The sequence below is a fragment of the Rhinopithecus roxellana genome, chromosome 8 (assembly GCF_007565055.1).
Source record: "Rhinopithecus roxellana isolate Shanxi Qingling chromosome 8, ASM756505v1, whole genome shotgun sequence".
Lineage (NCBI taxonomy): Eukaryota > Metazoa > Chordata > Mammalia > Primates > Cercopithecidae > Rhinopithecus > Rhinopithecus roxellana.
This window is the reverse complement of record NC_044556.1, coordinates 124585886-124609344: the sequence shown is the minus strand read 5'-3', so window position 1 is coordinate 124609344 and position 23459 is coordinate 124585886. Positions and strand designations below refer to the sequence as shown.

The following is a 23459-nucleotide window of genomic DNA, read 5'->3' as shown; positions in this document are numbered from 1 at the left end:
AGCAAAAGTGACTGCAAGACAAAAACAGAGTAGTAGAAGCCAAGTGAAGAAAGCACTTGAAGAACAAGGGAGTGGATCCACAGTTCAGGATGGTGCTGACAGGTCTGGAGGAAGAAGACTGATGTTTAATAATTAGAGTTATGATGTGGAATACATTTGTGTACTGACCACACCATTTTCAGAAAAGTGGTATAGGTGAAATCCTAACTGAAAAGGGTTTAATAAAAAGTAAGAAGAGAGGAATCAGTAACAGCAACTATAGATCAATCTTTTGAGGATTTTTGTTTTTTTTTTTTTTTTTGGTAAAGTAAAGCAGGTATCTTCATCTGTAACACACAGGTAAAAACAGAAACCACCATACAAACTTAAGGATTAAACACAATGCCTAGCACATAGGGATGTGCTGACTAAATGGCAATAATGACTGGCTGATGTCAAGGAAAATTACTATGTCTTTCTTTCAAATAACCCATTTGATTTATCATCAGTGATAAATATGGAGCTGCCTGGATAGGGTCTTAATCATTGTTAAAATTCGTATGGATTCTTAGATTCACTGCCTTCTTGAAAATAATCACTTTTTTTTTTTTTTGTAGGTGGCTAAAACAAAAATCAATTTGTTTACCAGTTTCTTGTACCTTCCTTCCATTCTTGAAGCCAGACATACCAATTTAGGTCTAATACACCTTTGCAAACTCTCATAAGTAAAACTCATGAAGAACAGAAAGGGTAATACAACTCATCTTTAAAAAGTAATTAACCTTCCTGTTCCCTTCCTGAAACCATTAGGCAGAGCAAGATAGAACATTCACACAGGAGTGGCCTAGTGTGGAGTGTCAGACCCTAAAAAGAATGACAAACCCACCCAGGTGGGGACGTGGGTGGCCAAAAATGGAGAATCAATGTATGACAAGATGAGGAGGAGTTCATGGAGGGTGACATCCTGGTACAGGGTGTTAGAGCTTACTATAGTAAGGAGGGCATTTGCATACCAGAGGACTGACAGCAGTAATAGGAGACTGACTATATAGAGAGATATTGCTCAAAAAGATAAATATATTAAGGATAATGGGAGCTACATTTCTCCCTGTCAGAGAAGTTAGTTACAAATATAGGAAAGGAGAACACTAGATTAATCTTCTGGTGTTGGATTGGAATTGGAAATACTGCTATGAATCCCTAGTTTTCAACACAAATGGTTATGTATGGAAACAGATATGGGCAGTGACATCAGCAAAAAGGCAGAGCAAGAATCGCCAAAAATTAGTTCCTCCACAATAGCAGCAAATATCACAAAAATAATCAGAATCAACTTTTTCAGAACTCTAGAAATTGATCAAAGACCTGCAGCTGCCTGGAGGGTAATTATTCCAGAAAAATAACTGAATCTTGGTAGGAACAGGGAACTTTGTGGCATTTTTAACTTGCTTTGGTGCCATCTCCCACCCTCCAGCTCCATGATAACCTTGAAAACTAACAGCTTGCATTTGCAATGACAAGCAGTCTGGCAGGCACCAGAGACAGTGAAATGCAAAGCCTTATTCCCAGAGAATTATCATTATTTGACCTGAATGATGGTTTCCTGGAACACTCCACTTGCAAGACTCACCCAGTATGAAAAGCCTTTTTCCTGGGGGCATTTGTCAAAAGCAATTACAGGCAACTGTTTAATTTTGTGGCTGTCTGAGGAGATAGATACAAATTGGGGCAAACGACTATGGAAGGAGTATTGAGTTTCTTTAAAAAACTACAAATAGAACTACCATATGATCCAGCAATCCCACTACTGGGAATTTATCCAAAGGAAAGGAAATCAAGATGTTGGAGGGATATCTGCACTCCTTTGTTCACTGCAGCATTTACAATAGCCAAGATATGAAATCAACCCAAGTGTCCAACAACAGATGAATGGATAAAGAAAATGTGGTACATATACCAAATGGAATACTTTAAGCCACAAAAAAGAATGAAATCCTGTCATTTGTGGCAACATGAAAAAGGAGGACATTATGTTAAAAAAATAAGCCAGGAACAGAAAGTTAAACACTGCATGTTCTCATTCATATGCAGAAGCTAAAAAAGTTGATCTCATAGAAGAAAGAAGTAGAACAGAGGATACTAGAGGCTTGGAAGGGTAGGGAGAAGGGGGTGGAGAGAGAGATTTGTTAAAGGATACAAAATTACAGCTAAATAGGAGAAATAAGTTCTAGTGTTCTATAGCACTGTAGGATGACTATAGCTAACAATAATAAATAGTTTCAAATAGCTGGAAGGAGGATACTGAATGTTCTCAATGCAAAGAAATGATAAATATTTCAGATGGAAATGCTGATTACCTTGATCTAAGTACTTTACATTGTATGTACCAAAATACCACTATGTAACCCTAACTATACACAATAAAAAAATGTGGCAAATACACTAATCAAAAAGCTTAAAAGGAAATGCTGGGGAATGAGACATCCATAAAGGCTTTGAAAGACTCAGATATATTTCTGAGAACTTAGAGAGCAATGTTCATATGCAGGGCTATGTACATGCTCAAGGCTTTGTGCATTAGGAAAGTCCTGAGAACACTCTATACTCTTGCCTTTGGCTGACTTTGAAGTTCTATACAAGCAGGAGGTGAATGCAAAACAGAGTTTTCAATTGAATGGTTGAGTAATAGAAACGCACGTTTGAACACACACAGAACTCCTTGGCAAAGACTGGTAGACTTACTGGTTCCAGAAATTTAGGGAAATGTCTGTTCAATCATTAGCTGACCACTAAGCAGAGATTTCAGAAGACAGACATGACAAAGAATACAAACTCTACAGAATTAGTTCACAAAAGTTAGTAACCAATCAAACAACTACCACAACAAACAATAATATCACCAGACAAATCCATAAAAGCAGAATGCAGGTTAATGATTGCCAAGGGTTGAGGACAGGGGTGATAAAGGGTGAGTGACTTTTAATGGGTATAGGGTTTCTTTTTGGACTGATGGAAATGTTCTGAAATTAAACAGTGGTAATGGTTGCACAACCTTGTAAATTCTAAAACTCACTGAATTGTACATTTATTCTATTCTATTCTATTTTTTTGAGATGGAGTCTCACTCTGTTGCCCAGGCTGGAGTGCAGTGGCATGAACTCGGCTCATTACAACCTCTGTCTCCCAGGTTCAAGTGATTCTCCTGCTTCAGTCTTCTGAGTAGCTGGGATTACAGGCGCCCACCACCATACCCGGTTGATTTTTATATTTTTAGTAGAGACGGGGTTTCACCATGTTGGAACAGGCTGCTCTCAAACTCCTGATCTCAGGTTATCCACCTGCCACGGCCTCCCAAAGTGCTGGGATTATAGGCGTAAACCACTGTGCCCAGCCTGAATTGTACATTTTAAAGGGGTGAATGTTATGTGAATTATATATTAATAAAAAAGAAAAAATATGGGCACAAATATATGTTTGTATGCACACACACACGCATATATGTATGTATATACATATAGATTCCTTAGTTACGTACAATGAGATGACTTGTAAGTAATGACACCCTTATAACAATAAACATATTTACCATCCAGATCTTGGTTTCTTAATATTTTGACTAAAGGAAACAAGGCTCTTTGGAGAAAGATCTAATTCTAGAGCTGGGACACAGAAATAAGCCTGGAACATCTTTTTGAACCATAAAGAAAGGCAAGGCTCAAAGGATGATGGAATACATTGAAAGTACACAAAAACCAGCTTGAAGTCTTCCCACTGGACAATATGGGGAAAACTTCAACACCAAAACAAATAATGATAGCAAGGAAATACAATCCATTGAATAAAATGAGAATTCATGAGTCCATATTGATATAACATATAAATAAATGAATAAATTGAAAGTCTGATGAGAAATGGGGCAATTAAATAGTTACAAAGTATATCTACACAAAATACCTATTCATTACAATGGGTAAAAGAGTAATTTCATAGTGTAGTAGCCTGGTAGACACACCTTATTTATGTAATCAAACTAATCATCACCAATAATGGGAAAAAACGAAACTGCATACATATTACCTGTAGGTAGAAATAAGAACAGATTATTCTTTCTGTGTTGTTCCTGCCAAAGATGTATGACCCGAATCTAACCATGACAAAACATTAGACATGCACAAATTGAGGGATATTCAAAAAAATGACCTGTAATCTTCAAAAGCATCAAGGTCAAGAAAGTGAAGGAAAGAGTAAGAAATGGTTCCCGAGTGAAGGGAATTATAGACATGAACACTTAATGAAATGAGCGATTCTGAACTGGATACTTTTTCTATCCTATCAAGAACATTTGGATGATTAGTAAAAACTGAATGATGTCTATAGATTAGGTAGTACTGATTTGGATGTTGCATTATGATTATGTAGAAGAATATCCTTGTTTATAAGAAAAATATCCTAAAGTATTTGGGGGTGATGAGGCATTATGTTGGCAAATCACTCTTTTGTTAGGAAAACAAAATTCTGTACTTGCAGCTTTTATGAGTTTGAGGTTGTTAAAAATATATAAAAATCTGGAAATATATGTATATATAAATTTGACAGTATCATTTTGTCTGTTGAATCTAGTAATAAAAAAATGAGTCTAAAAAGGTTATTACATTTGTCCTATATGCTGGGGAAAAAGGAGAGTATCAACATAAGCTCTAAAAATAGATTCACTGATGTGAAATAAACACTGGAGACGATAAATGTAGAAAACGAGATGTACTCACAAACATTCACTCACAAAGCAATTTTCTTATCTAACATAGTTGGCAAAATTCCTATATGTAAGCTTCCTTTTATGTAACATTGTAAAGAAAAAAAGGCCTTTGGCCACAATTTAAAAGTGAATTCACATACTTTTTTATTTAGAAACAGAAATGTAAAACAACTAGAACACCATATTCTTTTTTAAAAAATTATAACGTACCCATTACAAGTAAACTACTATCTGAATACGGTAAATTACTCAGAGCATTCAGTTTACATTCTTGGACTTTTGATTTTTAAATAGGGTCTAATACAGGACACCACTCATGAACTATACAAAATGAAGAAAAGCTATAGCCCTGCCCTAAGGAATGTAGCCTGAAAAGTTTTTGTGAATAAAAGTTCTTCACAGAAGAAGTAAGTGATACAAATAGAATGCTCTTTTAGGGTTTATATGCATTAAATTTTCATTTAAAATATCTGTATTCTGGCCATAATCTCCAATAGAAGAGACTGTAACTGAACGAGGGCCCAACTGACAGCTATGCCGTAAAATCTTTCCTGCCTCTGCACCAAGGCCATAGTTCCTATGAGGTTCCCAGGAGCTATGACTGAGCACAGCAGGAATATTAAGGTGGGCCAGCTTCTGAAGAAATGAGACCTCATTAGTAACTTTGGCTGATGACTCACTATTGGTCTTTTCAAATGTTCCTTAGAAATGAACTACAATCTACAATATTTGCATCTAACTTTCCTTTCTTCTTCCCTCGGAGTCGGACTTGCGTTGTGGTCCAGTGGCTCTCTGGGCCTCTCCCAGCTCCTTCCCTAGTTTTCCCTTACAGGCATTTCCCATAATACATTTCTTACACACTTAATCCTGTCTTGGTGACAGGCTTCTCAGAGGATCTGAACTAACATACTCATTTTCATCAAGTCAAGTTCACAGGGCTAATTATATTGACACAATGTAACTAGTACTACACTTGGCTCTCTAGGACAAAGAAAATGTCAGATACCTTCTTCCCTCAAATACTGAACACAATGCAGAGAAGACTTAAATGAAACTAATCAGATATTGTTCAAATTATGACACATAGGGCTGGGAAGATGGCCAAACAGGAAAAGCTCCGGTCTGCAGCTCCCAGCGAGATCAACACAGAAGGCGGGTGATTTTTTATTTCCAACACAGGTACCAGCTCATCTCATTGGGACTGGTTAGACAGTGGGTACAGAGGTCCAAGCCAAAGCAGGGTGGGGTGTCGCCTCACAAGGTAAGTGAAGGGGTCAGGAACTCCCTCCCCTAGCCAAGGGAAGCCGTGAGGAACAGTGCATTCCAGTCCAGATACGACACGTTTCCCATGGTCTTCGCAACCCACAGACCAGGAGATTCCCTCGGATGCCTACACCACCAGGGCTCTGGGTTTCAAGCACAAAACTGGGTGGCCGTTTGAGCAGACACCGAGCTAGCTGCAGGAGTGTTTTTTAATACCCCAGTGGCACCTGGAATGCCAGCAAGACAGAACCGTTCACTCTGCTGGAAAGGAGGCTGAAGCCAGGGAACCAAGTGGTCTAGCTCAGCAGATCCCAGCCCCACAGAGCCCAGCAAGCTAAGATCCACTGTCTTGAAATTTCACTGCCAGCACAGCAGTCTGACGTTGGCCTGGGATGCACCAGCTTGGTTGGGGGAGGGGCATCCACCATTACTGAGGCTTGAGTAGATGGCTTTCCCCTCATAGTGTAAACAAAGCCTTTGGGAAGTTCAAACTGGGCGGAGCCCACTACAGCTCAGCAAGGACACTGTAGCCAGACTGCCTCTCTGGATTCCTCCTCTCTGGGCAGGGCATCTCTGAAAGAAAGGCAGCAGCAGCAGTCAGGAGCTTATAGATAAAACTCTCATCTCCCTGGAACAGAACACCTGGGGGAAGGGGCAGCTGTGGGCTCAGCTTCAGCAGACAAACATTCCTTCCTGCGGGCTCTGAAGAGAGCAGTGGATCTCTCAGCACAGCGCCTGAACTCTGCTAAGGAACAGATTGCCTCCTCAAGTGGGTCCCTGATCCCTGTGCCTCCTAACTGGGAGACACCTCCCAGCAGGTCGACAGACATCTCATATAGGAGAGTTCCAGCTGGCATCTGGCAGGTGCCTCTTTAGGAAAAAGCCTCCAGAGGAAGGAACAGGCAGCAATCTTGCTGTTCTGAAGCCTCTCCTGGTGATACACAGGCAAACAAGGTCTGGAGTGGACCTCCAGCAAACTCCAAGAGACCTGTAGCAGAGGGGTCTGACTGTTAGAAGGAAAACTAACAAACAGAAAGGAATAGCCTCAACATCAACAAAAAGGACGTCCACACCAAAACCCCATCCGAAGGTCACCAGCATCAAAGGCCGCAGGTAGATAAATCCATGAAGATTAGGAAAAACCAGCGCAAAAAGCCTGAATCCAAAAACCAGAACACCTCTTCTCCAAAGGATCACAACTCCTTACAAGCAAGGGAACAAAACTGGATGGAGAATGAGTTTGACAAATTGACAGAAGTAGGCTTCAGAAGGTGGGTAATAACAAACTCCTCCGAGCTAATGGAGCATGTTCTAACTCAATGCAAAGAAGCTAAGAACCTTAAAAAAAAAAGTTACAGGAACTGCTAACTAGAATAACTACTTTAGAGAACATAAATGACCTGATAGAGCTGAAAAACACAGCACGAGAACTTCGTGAAGCACACACAAGTATCAATAGCCGAATCGATCAAGCAGAAGAAAGAATATCAGAGATTGAAGACAAACTTAATGAAATAAATCATGAAGACAAGATTAGAGAAAAAAGAGAAGGAAAAACAAACCCTCCAAGAAATATGGGACTATGTGAAAAGAGCAAACCTACACTTGATTGGTGTACCTGAAAGTGATGGGGAGAATGGAACAAAATTGGAAAACACACTTAAGGATATTATCCAGGAGAATGTCTCCAACCTAGCAAGACAGGCCAACATTCAAATTCAGGAAAAACAGAGAATAATACCACAAAGATACTCCTCAAGAAGAGTAACCCCAAGACACATAATCGTCAGATTCACCAAGGTTGAAACGGAAAAAAAGTGTTAAGGGTAGCCAGAGAGAAAGGGCAGGTTACCCACAAAGGGAAGCCTAACAGACTAACAGTGGATCTCTCTGAGGAAACCCTACAATCCAGAAGAAAGTGGGGGCCAATATTCAACATTCTTAGAGAAAAGAATCTTCAACCAGAATTTCATATCCAGACAAACTAAGATTTATAAGCAAAGGAGAAATAAAATCCTTTACAGACAAGCAAATGCTGAGGGATTTTGTCACCACCAGGCCTGCCTTACAAGAGCTCCTGAAGGAAGCACTAAATATGGAAAGGAAAAACTGGTACCAGCCACTGCAAAAACATACCAAATTGTAAAGACCATCAACACCATGAAGATACTGCATTAACTAATGGGCAAAAGAACCAGTTAGCATCATAATGACAGGATCAGATTCACACATAACAATATTAACCTTAAATGTAAATGGGCTAAATGCCTGAATTAAAAGACACAGACTGGCAAATTGGATAAAGAGTCAAGACCCATTGGTGTGCTGTATTCAGAAGACCCATCTCATGTGCAAAGACATATATAGGCTCAAAATAAAGGGATGGAGGAATATTTACCAAGCAAATGGAAAGCAAAAAGAAGCAAGGGTGGCAATCCTAGTCTCTGATAAAACAGACTTTAAACCAACAAAGACCAAAAAAGTCAAAGAAGGGCATTACATAATGGTAAAGGGATCAATTCAACAAGAAGAGCTAACGATCCTAAATATATATGCACCTAATACAGGAGCACCCAGATTCATAACACAAGTTCTTAGAAACCTACAAAGAGACTTAGACTCCCACACAATCATAGTGGGACACTTTAACACCCCATTGTCAATATTAGACAGATCAACAAAACAGAAAATTAACAAGGATATTCAGGACTTGAACTCAGCTCTAGACCAAGTGGACTAATAGACATTTACAGAACGCTCCACCCCAAATCAACAGAATATACATTTTTCTCAGCACCACATCGCACTTATTCTAAAGTTGACCACAAAATTGGAAGTAAAACACTCTGCAGCAAATACAAACTAACGGAAATCATAACAGTCTCTCAGACAACAGTGCCATCAAATTAGAACTCAGGATTAAGAAACTCACTCGAAACTGCACAACTACATGGACATTGAATAACCTCATCGGAATGTTTACTGGGTAAATAACAAAATTATGGCAGAAGTAAATAAGTTCTTTGGAACCAATGAGAACAAAGACACAACGTACCAGAATCTCTGGGACACAGCTAAAGAAGTGTTTAGAGAAACATTTATAACACTAAACCCCCACATCAGAAAACGAGAAACATCAATAATTGACACCCTAACATCACAATGAAAAGAACTAGGGAAGCAAGAGCAAACACATTCAAAAACTAGCAGAAGACAAGAAATAACTAATATCAGAGCAGAACTGAAGGAGATAGAGACATGAAAAACCCTTCAAAAAAAAAAAATCAATGAATCCAGGAGGTGGTTTTTTGAAAAGATTTACAAAACAGATATACCATTAGCCTTAGCCAGACTAATAAAAAAGAAAAGAGAGAAGAATCAAATAGACACAATAAAAAATGATAAAGGGGATATCACCACTGATCCCACAGAAATACAAACTACTATCAGAGAATACTATAAACACCTTTACACAAATAAACTAGAAAATCTAGAAGAAATGGTAAATTCCTGAATACATACACCCTCCCAAGACGAAACTAGGAAGAAGTCGAATCCCTGAAAATTCCAATAACAAGTTCTGAAAGTAAGGCAGTAATTAAAAGCCTACCAACCAATAAAACCCAGGACCAGATGGAGTCACAGTTGAATTCTACAAGAGGTACAAAGAGGAGCTGGTACCATTCCTTCTGAAACTATTCTAACAATAGAAAAAGAGGGACTCCTCCCTAATTCATTTTATGAGGCCAGTACCATCATGATACCAAAACCTGGCAGAGACACAACAAAAAAAGAAAATTTCAGGCCAATATCCCTGATGAACATCAATGTAAAAATCCTCAATAAAATACTGGAAAATTGAAGCAGCATATCGAAAAGCTTATTCACCATGATCAAGTCGGCTACATTTATTAAATGATTAAAGACTTAAACATTAAGACCTAAAACCATAAAAACCCTAGAAGAAAACTGAGGCAATACCATTCAGGACATAGGCATGGGCAAAGACTTCATGACTAAAACACCAAAATCAATGGCAACAAAAGCTAAAATTGATGAATGGGATCTAATTAAACGAAAAAGCTTCAGCACAGCAGAAAAAAACATCATCAGTGAACAGGTAACCTACAGAATGGTAGAAAATGTTTGCAATCTATCCATATGACCAAGGGCTAATATCCAGAATCTACAATGAACTTAAATTTACAAGAAAAAAACAACCCCATCAAAAAGTGGGCAAAGGATATGAACAGACACTTCTGAAAAGAAGACATTTATATGGCCAACAAACATATGAAAAAAAAGCTCATTATCACTGGTCATTAGAGAAATGCAAATCAAAACCACAATGAGATATCGTCTCACACCAGTTAGAATGGCGATCATTAAAAGTCAGGAAACGGCCGGGCGCGGTGGCTCAAGCCTGTAATCCCAGCACTTTGGGAGGCCGAGATGGGCGGATCACGAGGTCAGGAGATTGAGACCATCCTAGCTAACACGGTGAAACCCCGTCTCTACTAAAAAATACAAAAAAAAAACTAGCCGGGCGAGGTGGCGGGCGCCTGTAGTCCCAGCTACTCGGGAGGCTGAGGCGGGAGAATGGCGTAAACCCGGGAGGCAGAGCTTGCAGTGAGCTGAGATCCGGCCACGGTACTCCAGCCTGGGCGACAGAGTGAGACTCCATCTCAAAAAAAAAACAAAAAAACAAAAAAACAAAAAAACAAAAAAAGTCAGGAAACAACAGAGGCTGGAGAGGATGTGGAGAAATAGGAACGCTTTTACACTGTTGGTGAGAGTGTAAATTAGTTTGAACATTGTGGAAGACAGTGTGGCGATTCCTCAGGGATCTAGAACTAGAAATACCATTTGACCCAGCCATCCCATTACTGGTTATATACCCAAAGGATTATAAATCATTCTACTATAAAGACACATGCACACATACATTTATTGCAGCACTATTCATAATAGTAAATACTTGGAACCAACCCAAATGCCCATCAATAATAGACTGGATAAAGAAAATGTGTCACCATATACACCATGGAATACTATGCAGCCATAAAAAAGAATGAGTTTGTGTCCTTTGCAGGGACATGGATGAAGGTGGAAACCATCATTCTCAGCAAACCAAACACTGCATGTTCTCACTCATTAAGTGGGAGTTGAACAATAAGAACATATGGACATAGGGAGGGGAACATCACACGCCGAGGCCTGTTGGGGGGCGGTGGGCTAGGAGAGGGAGAGCATTAGGAGAAATACCTAACGTAGATGACAGGTTGATTGGGTGCAGCAAACCACCATGGCACATGTATATTTACATAACAAACCTGCATGCTCTGCACACGTATCCCAGAACTTAAAGTATAATTAAAAATATATATAATACATAGTCTAAATTTTATAAAATATTTTTAAAATAAATTTTATTGTGTATACTTGTGGTTTACAACGTAATGTTATGGGATGTGTATTTATCGTAAAATGGTTACTACAGTGAAGCAGAGTAACACATCTATCATCTCACGTACTTTTTTTTGTTTGTGTAACAAGAGCATCTAAAATCTTCTCATTTAACAAAAATCGCTAATACAATACAATTTTATTAACTATAGTGCCCATGTTATACATTTGATCTCCAGATTTGTTTTACTCTATAAATCACTGTTGGTAGAGTGGGTATGACTACCTTTATAAGGGAGATGGGCAACTTAGATTTGGACAGATGGGAAGGAGGAGTAGGGCAATTTAGATTCACATTATTTCTAGGAAGAAAGGACGAAGGGTTCTGGTTAAAGAAGAGGCTTTAAAGGTGAGGGAAGAGGAGTCTTCAGTTATAAAAATATTGTCAACTACACAACAATTAGTAACCAGCAGATACATCCCCATACTTTTGTAACATAAAATAATCCATTCAAGAATAACTACAAGTTTTTGTCTAGGACATTTAAGCCAGTTGAATCTAGTATAGAAATAGATCTCAAATATGAAAAAAAAATCATAATTCAGGAGGTACCATAAACAGAATTTTATTTGAAGGTTCCCTGTGTTTTGTCTTCGCAGGTTAGTTTTTTTTCTTTTCTATTTTAGATAGTAATCTTACTGTCCTTTTCCTCCTCAAAGAGTAATGTTTTTTTAAAAAGAGTGACTATAATCAAACCCTTAGGCTTCACATCAATCCCTTTATTCTAAGTTTATACATTTTTATCATCCTCATAATCCCACCCTTTCTCTTCTGTATCCTAGTAATAGTGTGATGGCTTCAATTAGCCTTTTAGTTGAAAGACTACAGGCTTCACAGAAACTACAAAGCTATTTCAAGGAAAGCTCTTATGGGACTAAGACCATGAAGAAATTTAAACCTCTCTTCAGGCACTCTGAAGAGCATTATAAATCACTCATTCTCTTCCCAGGACTCTAGCTTCACAAACCCTGACCTTTTCATTGTTACAGTCTCTGAAGAAAAATCTGTATTTTAAAATCACATTGTATCATCTCAGATGAGCTGTGATTCATAAAGTCTATCCTACTAATACATAAATTAAAAGGACCAAAAAAAAAAAAAAACCCCAAAATAACCCTTCTGTATAACTATAATGATATTAACAAATACAGTAAATGATTTTGAAGTCTTGTGAGTAAAGGGTAAGTATGAAGTTAGCCCAAAACATACATACATACACACACACGCACACACACACCCCCCCGCCATATAAGTGAAATTTTTCAACTTTGGGTTGCTAAGATTTATTTATATGTGTGTGCATATATTTAGAGTTCTAAATAGATATAAACATAATTGTCCTTGGCAATAAAGCAGAATTGGACAATTCATCTAAAATAAATAATATGAAAAGATTTTTTTTTTTTTTTTTGAGACGGAGTCTCGCTCTGTCGCCCAGGCTGGACTGCAGTGGCCAGATCTCAGCTCACTGTAAGCTCTGCCTCCCGGGTTCACGCCATTCTCCTGCCTCAGCCTCCCGAGCAGCTGGGACTACAGGCGCCCGCCACCTCACCCGGCTAGTTTTTTGAATTTTTTAGTAGAGACGGGGTTTCACCGTGTTAGCCAGGATGGTCTCAATCTCCTGACCTCGTGATCGACCTGTCTCGGCCTCCCAAAGTGCTGGGATTACAGGCTTGAGCCACCGCGCCCGGCCCTGAAAAGATTTAAAGAGGAAAAAACCTAAATCAAACTCTGACTCTAAGAGATTAATATTTATCAGTATGCAAATTTGGTACCTTCTTTATTCTAATGGAGTAACTGTGGGGATCAAATAACAACATGCAAATAAAAAATGCTTTCAAAACCACAGGGCCTTACAAATTTTTACTATTACTGTTATGATTATGTTGATCAACAGTAGGATGGTTCCCCAAGTCTTTCTTGTATGACCTGAAAGAATTCATTGTTCCCTAAGGAAGTTAATTTGCTTTGAGAATATGCTGCTGTTCCTAAGTGTCTGTTAAAACCACTTAATTCACTGCTCATTAGAATGTGCTGGCAAAGCAGGTGGTCCCAGGGGTTCAAAGGATCCCTTGGCAGCCCATATTTGGATCTGCATTAGAAGGTTGCCATAATTCAAAGCGGCTTACTAGGAAATCAAGGGAGAGAGAGCAGATACACAGAGAATAGAAAAATCTGCTTGATTCTCCAAGGACTTCCTGATCCCTCAAAAGCACTGCTCCAAACTAAATCCTTTTGGATCCATCTGATCCAAGAGCACCTATCATCCCACAACAAAGGGCTCTTACTCTGGAGCCCATCCGATTCCAAAGACATGAGTGGAAGGAGCTCCACAGAAGTAGGAGGAGCACTCAGTCAGGGCTATGTAAAGAATAGGGGCTGGGCGGCTGGGCACAGTGGCTCACGCCTGTAATCCCAGCACTTTGGAAGACCGTGGCGGGCGAATTGCTCGAGTTCAGGGATTCAAGAGCAGCCTGGTTGACATAGTGAAACCCTGTCTCTACTAAAAAGACCAAAATTAGCCCAGAGTGGTGGTGCGTGCCTGTAATCCCAGCTACTTGGAAGGCTGAAGTGGGAGGATTGCTTGAGCCTGGGAGGCTGGAGTTGCAATTAGCCAAGATGGCACCACTGCACTCCAGCCTGGGCAACAGAGCAAGACTCTGTGGAAGGAAGGGAGGAAGGGAGGAAGGGAGGAAGGGAGGAAGGGAGGAAGGGAGGAAGGAAGGACGGACTATAATTTGTTCAGTAAATGCTGACATTCAAACTAGGGCTCATTCAGACACACCAAGAAAGAGTTGAATTAAAAGTAGTCAAATGGCTAGAAAATTGTATTGAAAATAATATCAACTAAGTGAAAAATAATTCATCCTCATAATCACAAATATCCCCTATGTCTAGAAAACAATATAAATCATGTATGATTACATGTCATTTTAAGAGTCAGTGATTGCATTCGTCAAAATTATGCAGCAGATAACTCATCATTAGTATCAAAACAATGCTTTAAATGCTCTAGTTTTTATAATAAATCCAATCTTTTTTGATAAAAATATTTGGTAAAATAAGAGTTAAGTTTATTTTGTCCTCCTATAAACCATTATGCTATCAAATTATTAATCCAGATAAACAAAAGTATTGATCTCTCTATAATATATTCAATCTCTCCCATTAAGTTAATAGCAATATCCTCTTTTTTCAGAGAGCATTTACACCAAACAAAAAATGAGAAAAAGCAATATGCACAAATTAAATTGTACACCAAATATCACTTCCAATTCTATTGTTGTGAATAATATTTTAGCTGATTACTATGATTAACTGGTCTTAGGTCTTACAAAGAGATGTATCTCTAAAAGTACACCACTAAATGCACTCCATTGACGTGACAAACCAAACACTGTAACAGAAGGCCAGGTAAAATCTTCAGGTTTAAGGAGAAGACCCTTTTATATCTTTAGTATTGAGAGTCAGAGCTAATAACTGACACAGGATTTAACTGCTAAATTCTGCATTTATGTGTTATATGTCAGGAAAAAAAAATTTAAACAACACTGAGAATCATAGAAAATTGGAACCGGAACAATCTTATCAGATACCACACCCTTACAAGTTTCCCTTATTCTTAGATCTACTGAGTGAAAGAATCAAAACCAGAACCAGATTTCCTGATGCCCAGTGCTTTAAACTGTACCAACCTGTCTCCCAGCTTACAGCAGATTTTTATATCACATGTTAAATAATAAAAATGCAAAATATATTTGGGGTGGTAATATATTCTTCCCTGTCTTATGGACATTCTTTTAAAATATGTTATTGACCTAACCAATAGGAAAAACAGGGAGAGAAACAAGGAAGAACCAAATTTGCAGAAACTTTCATTTGTAGAAATCTATTAATTTGCAAACCTTTTCATCTGCAGAAACCTATGAATTCTACTAATACTTTCAGCTCAACTTCCCCCATATAAGTTTATGACAACAGAAGAAGCTTTGAACCATTTCAATTTCTTCCTACTCTGAAAAAGATATTAAGAGGCAAAACTGGAATTGACAGGGCTATTAAAACATGACAGTGAATTTTTAACAGTCTTCCCTCTAACGTGGCAGTTCAAATCATTTCTCCTTTCACCAGAGCCACAGAAAACTTCTCAACTACAAAGTCAGATTGTCGTATCCTTGAAAACAGAGCTGATTTCTAAACTTACTGTCATTGAAATTCTCTTAATTTCTGCTCAATTTAAGAGAACAGTATATTATATCCCTAGTGTAGGCTCTACTGATGAAGAATTGTCAAAAATAAATGAGGTAATATATGTGAAAGTACTCTGCAAATGTAAAATTATTTTAACATATAGAAAACACTGTATTTTTATTTAAAGGCCTATGATTGTGTTGCTGATGTGAAGAAGACGCAGCTTTCTTAGTGGTTAATCATTAGATGCATTTCCTTTAAAATCAGGAGAAAGAAAAGGTATCTGCTATGATAGCTTTATTTGAACACTATACTAAAGGTGTGGTCAGTGCAATAAGACAAGAGACAAATAGAAAAAGAATAAGGATTGGTAAAGGAAAAGTAAAACTGTCCTTATTTACATATAGCAAAGCAGCTAAGATAAGATCAAGGTGTTATTAATGTTTATTGAATTCTGCACGGGGTGTCCAGAATAGAAACACAAACGTGGATTGCTGAGTGTGAGGTTTAATGCTAGTTATTATTCTAGAACCAATGGTTCTGGAAACAATGTTGGAACAGTTAGACTACACAGTTAGACTACTTTTAAGCCTTAGACTACCTTTAAATGGTTAGACTACCTTTAAGCCTTAAAGGTTACACACAGGTAGCTTTTGGGAATATGGGATGGGAGTCATAAAATAAAACACTGTGGTTCAAATTGGATACAAAAAACAAAGAAAAGTGGATGTGGAACCTTGAGAATAATGCTCCATTCTAAATTACTCATAAGTATGCTATCCTAAATTACTCATAAGTATGCTATCGTATTTGTGAGCTACCATCGAACTTAAGGTTTCCTGGCATGAGCACTGGATTATTAAATAATAGCAAATCAAGAGGGGAAGGAACCGGGTCAGTCACAAACCAAGTGGTCTACAGGGTAGGATGTATACATCTCTGCTCACATCCATTATCAAAGACTGTTGTGAAATTATTTTTATGTATATACAGCTCAGTACAGCATTAAAATCCTTAAAAACTTTTATTACTTTTATTTAATACTATGTCTAGTGTAATTCTGTTTTCTACACCTTCACAAAATTTAGTGTGATTTAAGCTACTTGTCGATAATAAAGTATCTCAGATCTACATTTTACAATATTCTTCATTCAGAAAGAGCTTTAAAATGGTTTAGTCATGTTGTAAAACATATACTGACAATCTAAAATGGCCACATGAGCTCTGTGAATGTACTGATGAATATTTTCGAATAAATTCAAGGTTGCATTATTGTTTGCAACACCAAAGCAAAGTGTATCAACTATTTAAAAGTGCCCATTATTCAACTTTTATTTTTGTGTTTAGTAATGTTTCAGATTATTTGCCCTCTAAATATTACATAACAAGGCAAATACTATTTTTACTACAATGGAGCAAAATTTTAAGTCAGAAGTTGCAAGCACATTAGAACCATCTGTTTTAGCTTTATGAAGAAAGTATCTAGTATCAATCACAGGAAAGCTGAGGGAAAAGTTATTGACTGGCTGAAAATATACTATATGCTGGGGAAAAAAATGTTCCATATGCCATAAACTAGACCCTCTTAAATAAACTTGGAAATGATATAAATTTTCCTAACCTCTTTACACAAGCCAGTGTTAATCAGTTTGCAGAATTTCAAATTAGTAGAAAAAATTTTTAAATAATTACTTTTGTCCTTCACAGGCATATAATGAACATATAACTTTTTTTTGTGGCATCCAATGGTCTTTGATACTTTTCAAAGTAGATGCTACATCATTTTCCAAAGATCAGTATACTCTCAGATTATAAGTTACATATTTCTAGCTCTGAATGACACATTCATATAAAAATAGATTTCTGATCAGCATATATTTATAAGCCTCCGAAATGGTTAGATCAAAAAGTATGAGAGAGAGAAAAAGCAAGGAAAAAGAGACAGGAGTGGGAAGAGGCCAAAACCACCAACATGCAAGGACTTTAATGAAAGCTGTGCCATTTGCAGAATTAAACATTAATCCTACTTGGTTAGAATATGTAGGCAAGTGCTTTTATAAGTGCTCTTTTTTTTTTTTTTTTTTTTTTGAGACGGAGTCTCACTCTGTCGCCCAGGCTGGAGTGCAGTGGCCGGATCTCAGCTCACTGCAAGCTCCGCCTCCCGGGTTTACGCCATTCTCCTGCCTCAGCCTCCTGAGTAGCTGGGACTACAGGCGCCCGCCATCTCGCCCGGCTAGTTTTTTGTATTTTTTAGTAGAGACGGGGTTTCACCGTGTTAGCCAGGATGGTCTCAATCTCCTGACCTCGTGATCCGCCCGTCTTGGCCTCCCAAAGTGCTGGGATTACAGGCTTGAGCCACCGCGCCCGGCCATAAGTGCTCTTTTTAAAAAACAATAAATATAAAACGAAATAGATTTGTGAATATACTTCTGACTACCTACTGGCTCATATTTGCTACTCATTACAAAGGCTAAATTGGATTATTCAGGAACTGATTACCTAACTTACAAATTAGCCATGATGTTTGCCTTTTTCTCCATACTATTACCAAATTTTTGTGCAGTTCATTATTCATTAATCATCTCTTTAGAATGGTAGATATGAACAATGTGAGTATACCCACCACACTTCATTCTGCATTTCTGATAAAATTAATAACTTGATGGCTATTCTATACTGATAGAGACAGAATCTTCTGTATCCAAGCAAAGGACATTTACTGAAAATCAGGAAACAGTTTTTTCCAGGCCTACTAATAATGAGGGAGAAAAAAGATTTCAAAATAGGATATAAAAACCACACAAAAATATATGATGTGATATAACTCAGAATATATCAAAAACATCCAATAACTTGCCAGTATTCAACAATAAGCACACTGATTCTTAGCTTGCCTGTTGTCAGAAAAATGGAGACAATTGCTGCATGATCTTGTCAGAAGGACAGAATCATCTGGGACTCTTTTGAGCTTTTACAACACAGCCTGAGAGGACCTTTTGTTCCTTTCCTGTTAGCAGGAGAGCCAAACGGAGGCTATGCTGCGCCTCCTCCCTCATGAGGAGGCACGAAACATGCAACCAAAAAGTCACTTTCTAGGATCAGTACTGAGGATCTCATAGCGTGTGTGCAAAGCAGAAAACATGGCATAGTGCAAATAAGAAATGAAGACAGAGTAAAAAAATCCTTAAATGGGTTTCTAAAATACAGCTCTGTAAAATAATTTAGAAAAGTGAAGTAGAGGGTCCTACCTTGCAGATCTTATAGAGCGATTCCTGACCATCTCCTCCAGTATCTTTAAAGTAATCATGTGCGGGAAATGTACGATGAATATCTCGAGTAATAACACTCTCCTGGGCTGAGTCCTAGAAAAGAAAAAAAAACAGACCTGGTTATTAAATTTTTTTCCAGTTACGAAATATAATATATGCACATGGTAAAAAACTCAAACAGCAAACAAGTAAACAACAGAAAAACAAAAAAACTTCCCTTCTATCCCAGACCCATAGTCCTATACCCAAGATAAGTGCTACCAACAGCTCCTTTGTATCTTTTCACCCATCCATCTATATATATTTGTGTGTGTATGTATGTTTATATGGGGAGAAGGGGCAGGGATGGAAGGAAGTTGTATACATACATCTCCATAGAGGCAAACTAGACTGTTTCTTTCACTTAATGGGATAACAGAGTGTTCCTTATCAAGACATGTACATATAGTTTATTCTCTGTAGGAGCAGTTACTTTTTAAAAATAAGGTATATCTGGATATAGATGTATCATAATTTAACATTTTCCTATTAGTGACCATATTCTTTGCTTTATTTATATAACAAATAATATCATAAGGAATATTTTATACATATGTCTTATGCACATGTTCAAGGATAAATTCCTTGAGGTTTAATTGCAAAGTCGAAAGTTACATGCATTTCCAATTTTGATGAACGTACTCTCTCTATATAATTTTCATTCCAGTACATACTCCAAACAATAGTAGAGTATGCCTAATACCACAAATTATCTAATTTTTAAATCTGACAATCTGATAAGTAAAAATTCAGACCACAGTCATTTAAAAAGTAAAAATACTATCAATCTTTCCTAGGTTAATTACCCAACAAACTGATTCCACAAAACAGGAAGCTACAGGCTACTATATTAAGATGATCCCTATTTTTTTTTTTTTCTTTTTGAAGTAGAGTCTCACACTGTTGCCCTGGCTGGAGTGCAACGGTGCAGTTTTGACTCACTGCAACCTCTTGCCTCCTGGGTTCAAGTGATTCTCCTGCCTCAGCTTCCTGAGTAGCTAGGATTACAGGTGCCCACCACCATGCCCAGTTTTTTTTTTTTTTTTTTTTTTTTTTTTTTTTTTTTGTATTTTTAGTAGAGATGGGGTTTCACCATGTTGGAACAGGCTGGTCTCGAACTCCTGACCTCATGATTTGCCCACCTCGGCCTCCCAAAGTGCTGGGATTACAGGTGTGAAGGATGATATCTTCTTTAAAGATAAGCCTAGATATTTGTTGAAGACAAATTTAGAAACCAAAATCCCAAATTGAGTCAAATTCTAAGCCTTATAAAAATAATTAAATATTCTCTTGATTTTACTTTATTCCTGGAAATGTTTGTTTTATCTTTGTAATGTCAAGAAAATAGTATGGGACTACTTTTAGCCACGCTGATGGTGAAAGTATTTTGTACAGTTCACATCAGACTACTTATTGCAAATTAAAAGAATTGCTTAATGTCTTATTTCCATAAAGATTTGAAGAAATCCTCTCTTCAGTCTCAAATCAAGAAAGAAAGAAAGTTTAATATATGTTATTTTAATGAATGCCATTTCTTTCTCTCTTTATAGCTGTGAAATATACAAGAAGGGGATGGTTGATTAGCTCTAAGGTAAGCCATTACCTTTTCTTGCTGCCTTCATTTCAGTTGCTATTTCATGCTGGGTGGTAATTAGATCTTATATACAGAAAGAGAGGAAGCAAACCGAAAACTTCCAAATGTGCTAGCAAACAAATTTGCTTACAAGTCGATCCAGAGGAAATTCTGATGGATTACAGGAATGAAATGCTAAACGTGAATTAAAATAGAGCCTTAAAAAATCACCATAACTTAAGCAAAAGGATACAGAGACAATTTACATTTGTCAAGGTAAATGTAGTTTCTAATGATAAAGAAAACTGCAGGGAGGGGTGGGGGTATAGAACAAGGTAAGTATAAAGGTATTGTATAAAGGGATATATTATGAAACATTTGTTTTATCTTGTCTAGAGTCTTGAGTACAAAAATGTGGTAACCAGGCAGACCAAAGTTTTCACTGCCAGGTTTTATCCAACAGAAGAGCCCTCTTTCCATAAGTTAATAGTTTCCACTTATAAACTACCTGAAAGATGAGGAATGAAAATGTTACTACTGCCATTGCTGAACTATTTCAGTGTACTGGGAACCATATGTGCCCAGTGGCCCGCAGGATAACTCTTTTGTACTTTTCAGGACATTAAGAGAGATAAATCATTGGACTGTATTCTCTAGAAACTGATTATGCATTTAGCATTATGCTGTGTTTAAATGGTTCCAACAGTCTGATTCAGGGAAAGAAAAATTGGTAGAAAAAAAAAAAATCTAGAGGGTAAATTTGCATAATACTGAGAATTTTTTTCTATGCACACTTGACCTTCCATATTTAAGAAATAAAGGACAAAATCAAATGAAAATAAAATCACCTTGTCCTTACTTAATAAAATTTCCTGGCCGGGTACGGTGGCTCACGCCTATAATCCCAGCACTTTGGTAGGCTGAGGCAGGCAGATTGCCTGAGCTCAGGACTTTGAGACCAGCTTGGCAACATGGTGAAACCCAGTCTCTACTAAAAAATACAAAAAATTATCCCAGCATGGCAGCACATGTCTGTAATCCCAGCTACTCAGGAGGCTGAGGCAGAAGAATCACTTGAACCTGAGAGGTGGAGGTTGCAGTGAGCCGAGATTGGATCACACGACACTGGGTGACAGAGTGAGACTCTGTCTGAAAAAAAAAAAAAAAAAAAAAAAAAAAATTAATTAAAATAAAATTTCCCTTCCTAGGATTACTTTTAAATGTTTAATACATATGTGTTCCTAGAGTTTTCTTTCTGTATAGTGCTCTCATTTGGCTAAGGGAATAATTTCTAGAACTTCACTTTATAGACTAAATAAGGTATGTTGCTACATTATTCACTGATCAATCTCATATAAGTGAAGGTCAGTAGATTGTAACAGAGTCTCATAAACAGCCTAATAGGAATGAAATTGTGTACTGAACTTGTGAAAATCAAAAGAAAATAATTATGTTTTTGAAGCAAAAGCTAATGTCAACCCACTTTCCAATTACCCATAACAGGTGAGAGTAGGAACAGTTTATATTTCAGGAATGCACATCTAATCATCCAAATTCACTCACTCATTCAACAAATATTTGAGTCAAGAAAGTTACAAAACCTAACATTTTTCAAAAGGAAAACAAAACAATTTTTCTCTTCAATATTAATTCCTTTCTTTTTAGACTTATTCTGATTGTAATGGTCAATTTTTACAAGAAATATAACGAAGAAAGAGGAAGGACAAAAAGAGGCTCAATAATTCATCATCTAAATATCTGGAACTAAGGGCTTTCTTGTGACATTTTATTTTTATATGGCTAAAAACATTTTATAGCACAACCAAAACTGATATAAATTCATTTTCTGAGAAGATTCCCATATATGCAGGGGCTCCCTAAGTCCCGCCAGTTTTCTCCAGAATGAGAAGAGGGAACAAGTCATTCCTTTAGGGGCAGCCACTTCACCAATATCTAGATGCATAAATTGCTCCAGAACTTACTTCTCAGCAGGTGTATCTCCCATTTTGCACCTAAAATACAATATTTTAATGGCCGTGAAGCCAGATAAACTCATTGATTCTATTTCCACTTTTCTCATTTAATTCCTATAGGATCTCAGACAAGTTACTTAATCTTGCTAAACTTCAGTTTCCTCATCTGTAAAATGGGATGATACTATCAAATGCATAATGTTATTTAAAATAACATTATTTAGAATGTATGCGAAGTACTTAGCATATTGCCTAGTATAAACTGAGTACTTGTTAAATAAATAAAATTATTAATCAATAACAAGAAATATTTTTCCCATTTTCATAAGAATCATTATTCAACTGTTTAAAATTGTTGGTGAATATACATTGTAGACATTCTTCTGTATTTGTACACCTAAATAAACAACTCTTTTCTGTTACATTATGATTATGAAACCAATTCCTTTAGAGATTTACAACACAATGGATTCATGCACACATACTCTGTTTAATTTCCAATCATGTATTTTATGTGTCCTAAATTACCCTTTTTTCTATGAATCTATTCATAAAAGCAACAATGAACAACTATTCAGATAAAGTACAGCTTTTATCAACTAATACACACTCTGGCCCCAGCTTTGCATGTAACCCACACAATAAAGATGTACACAAATATGTCCAGAAGGATAGAAAGGATAGGGTACAGTAGAACCTAAATTTGCCAGAGCATCACCATTTCCATCAATACTTTAGAATGTGGCTTCTAAAGATAAAAAGCAGCTGAAGTCATGTATGGAAAGGACAAAAACAACTATCACAACTATATACCTCCCTTCTGGGCCACCACCACCAAGAATGTAACTCATATGCAAAGTCCTTGAGAGTATCCTTTCTCCTGCCTTAGTCAGGATGGTCCATAAACAAAAGCTGACTCAGATCACAAAGTAGAAAGACATTTGTAATA

The 23459-nt window shown here is 37.3% G+C and overlaps 1 protein-coding gene across 2 annotated transcripts in view; it reads right to left on the bottom strand.

Annotated features, from left to right (window-relative positions):
* The window catches only part of RABGAP1L (RAB GTPase activating protein 1 like), a 781286-nt gene that overhangs the window by 339428 nt on the left and 418399 nt on the right, over positions 1–23459 (bottom strand). For both annotated transcript variants that reach the window (XM_010367378.2, XM_010367376.2), the window contains exon 14: positions 18905–19018. In XM_010367378.2, coding sequence (XP_010365680.1) covers positions 18905–19018 — 114 coding nt within the window. The remainder of the gene's footprint in view (positions 1–18904; positions 19019–23459) is intronic.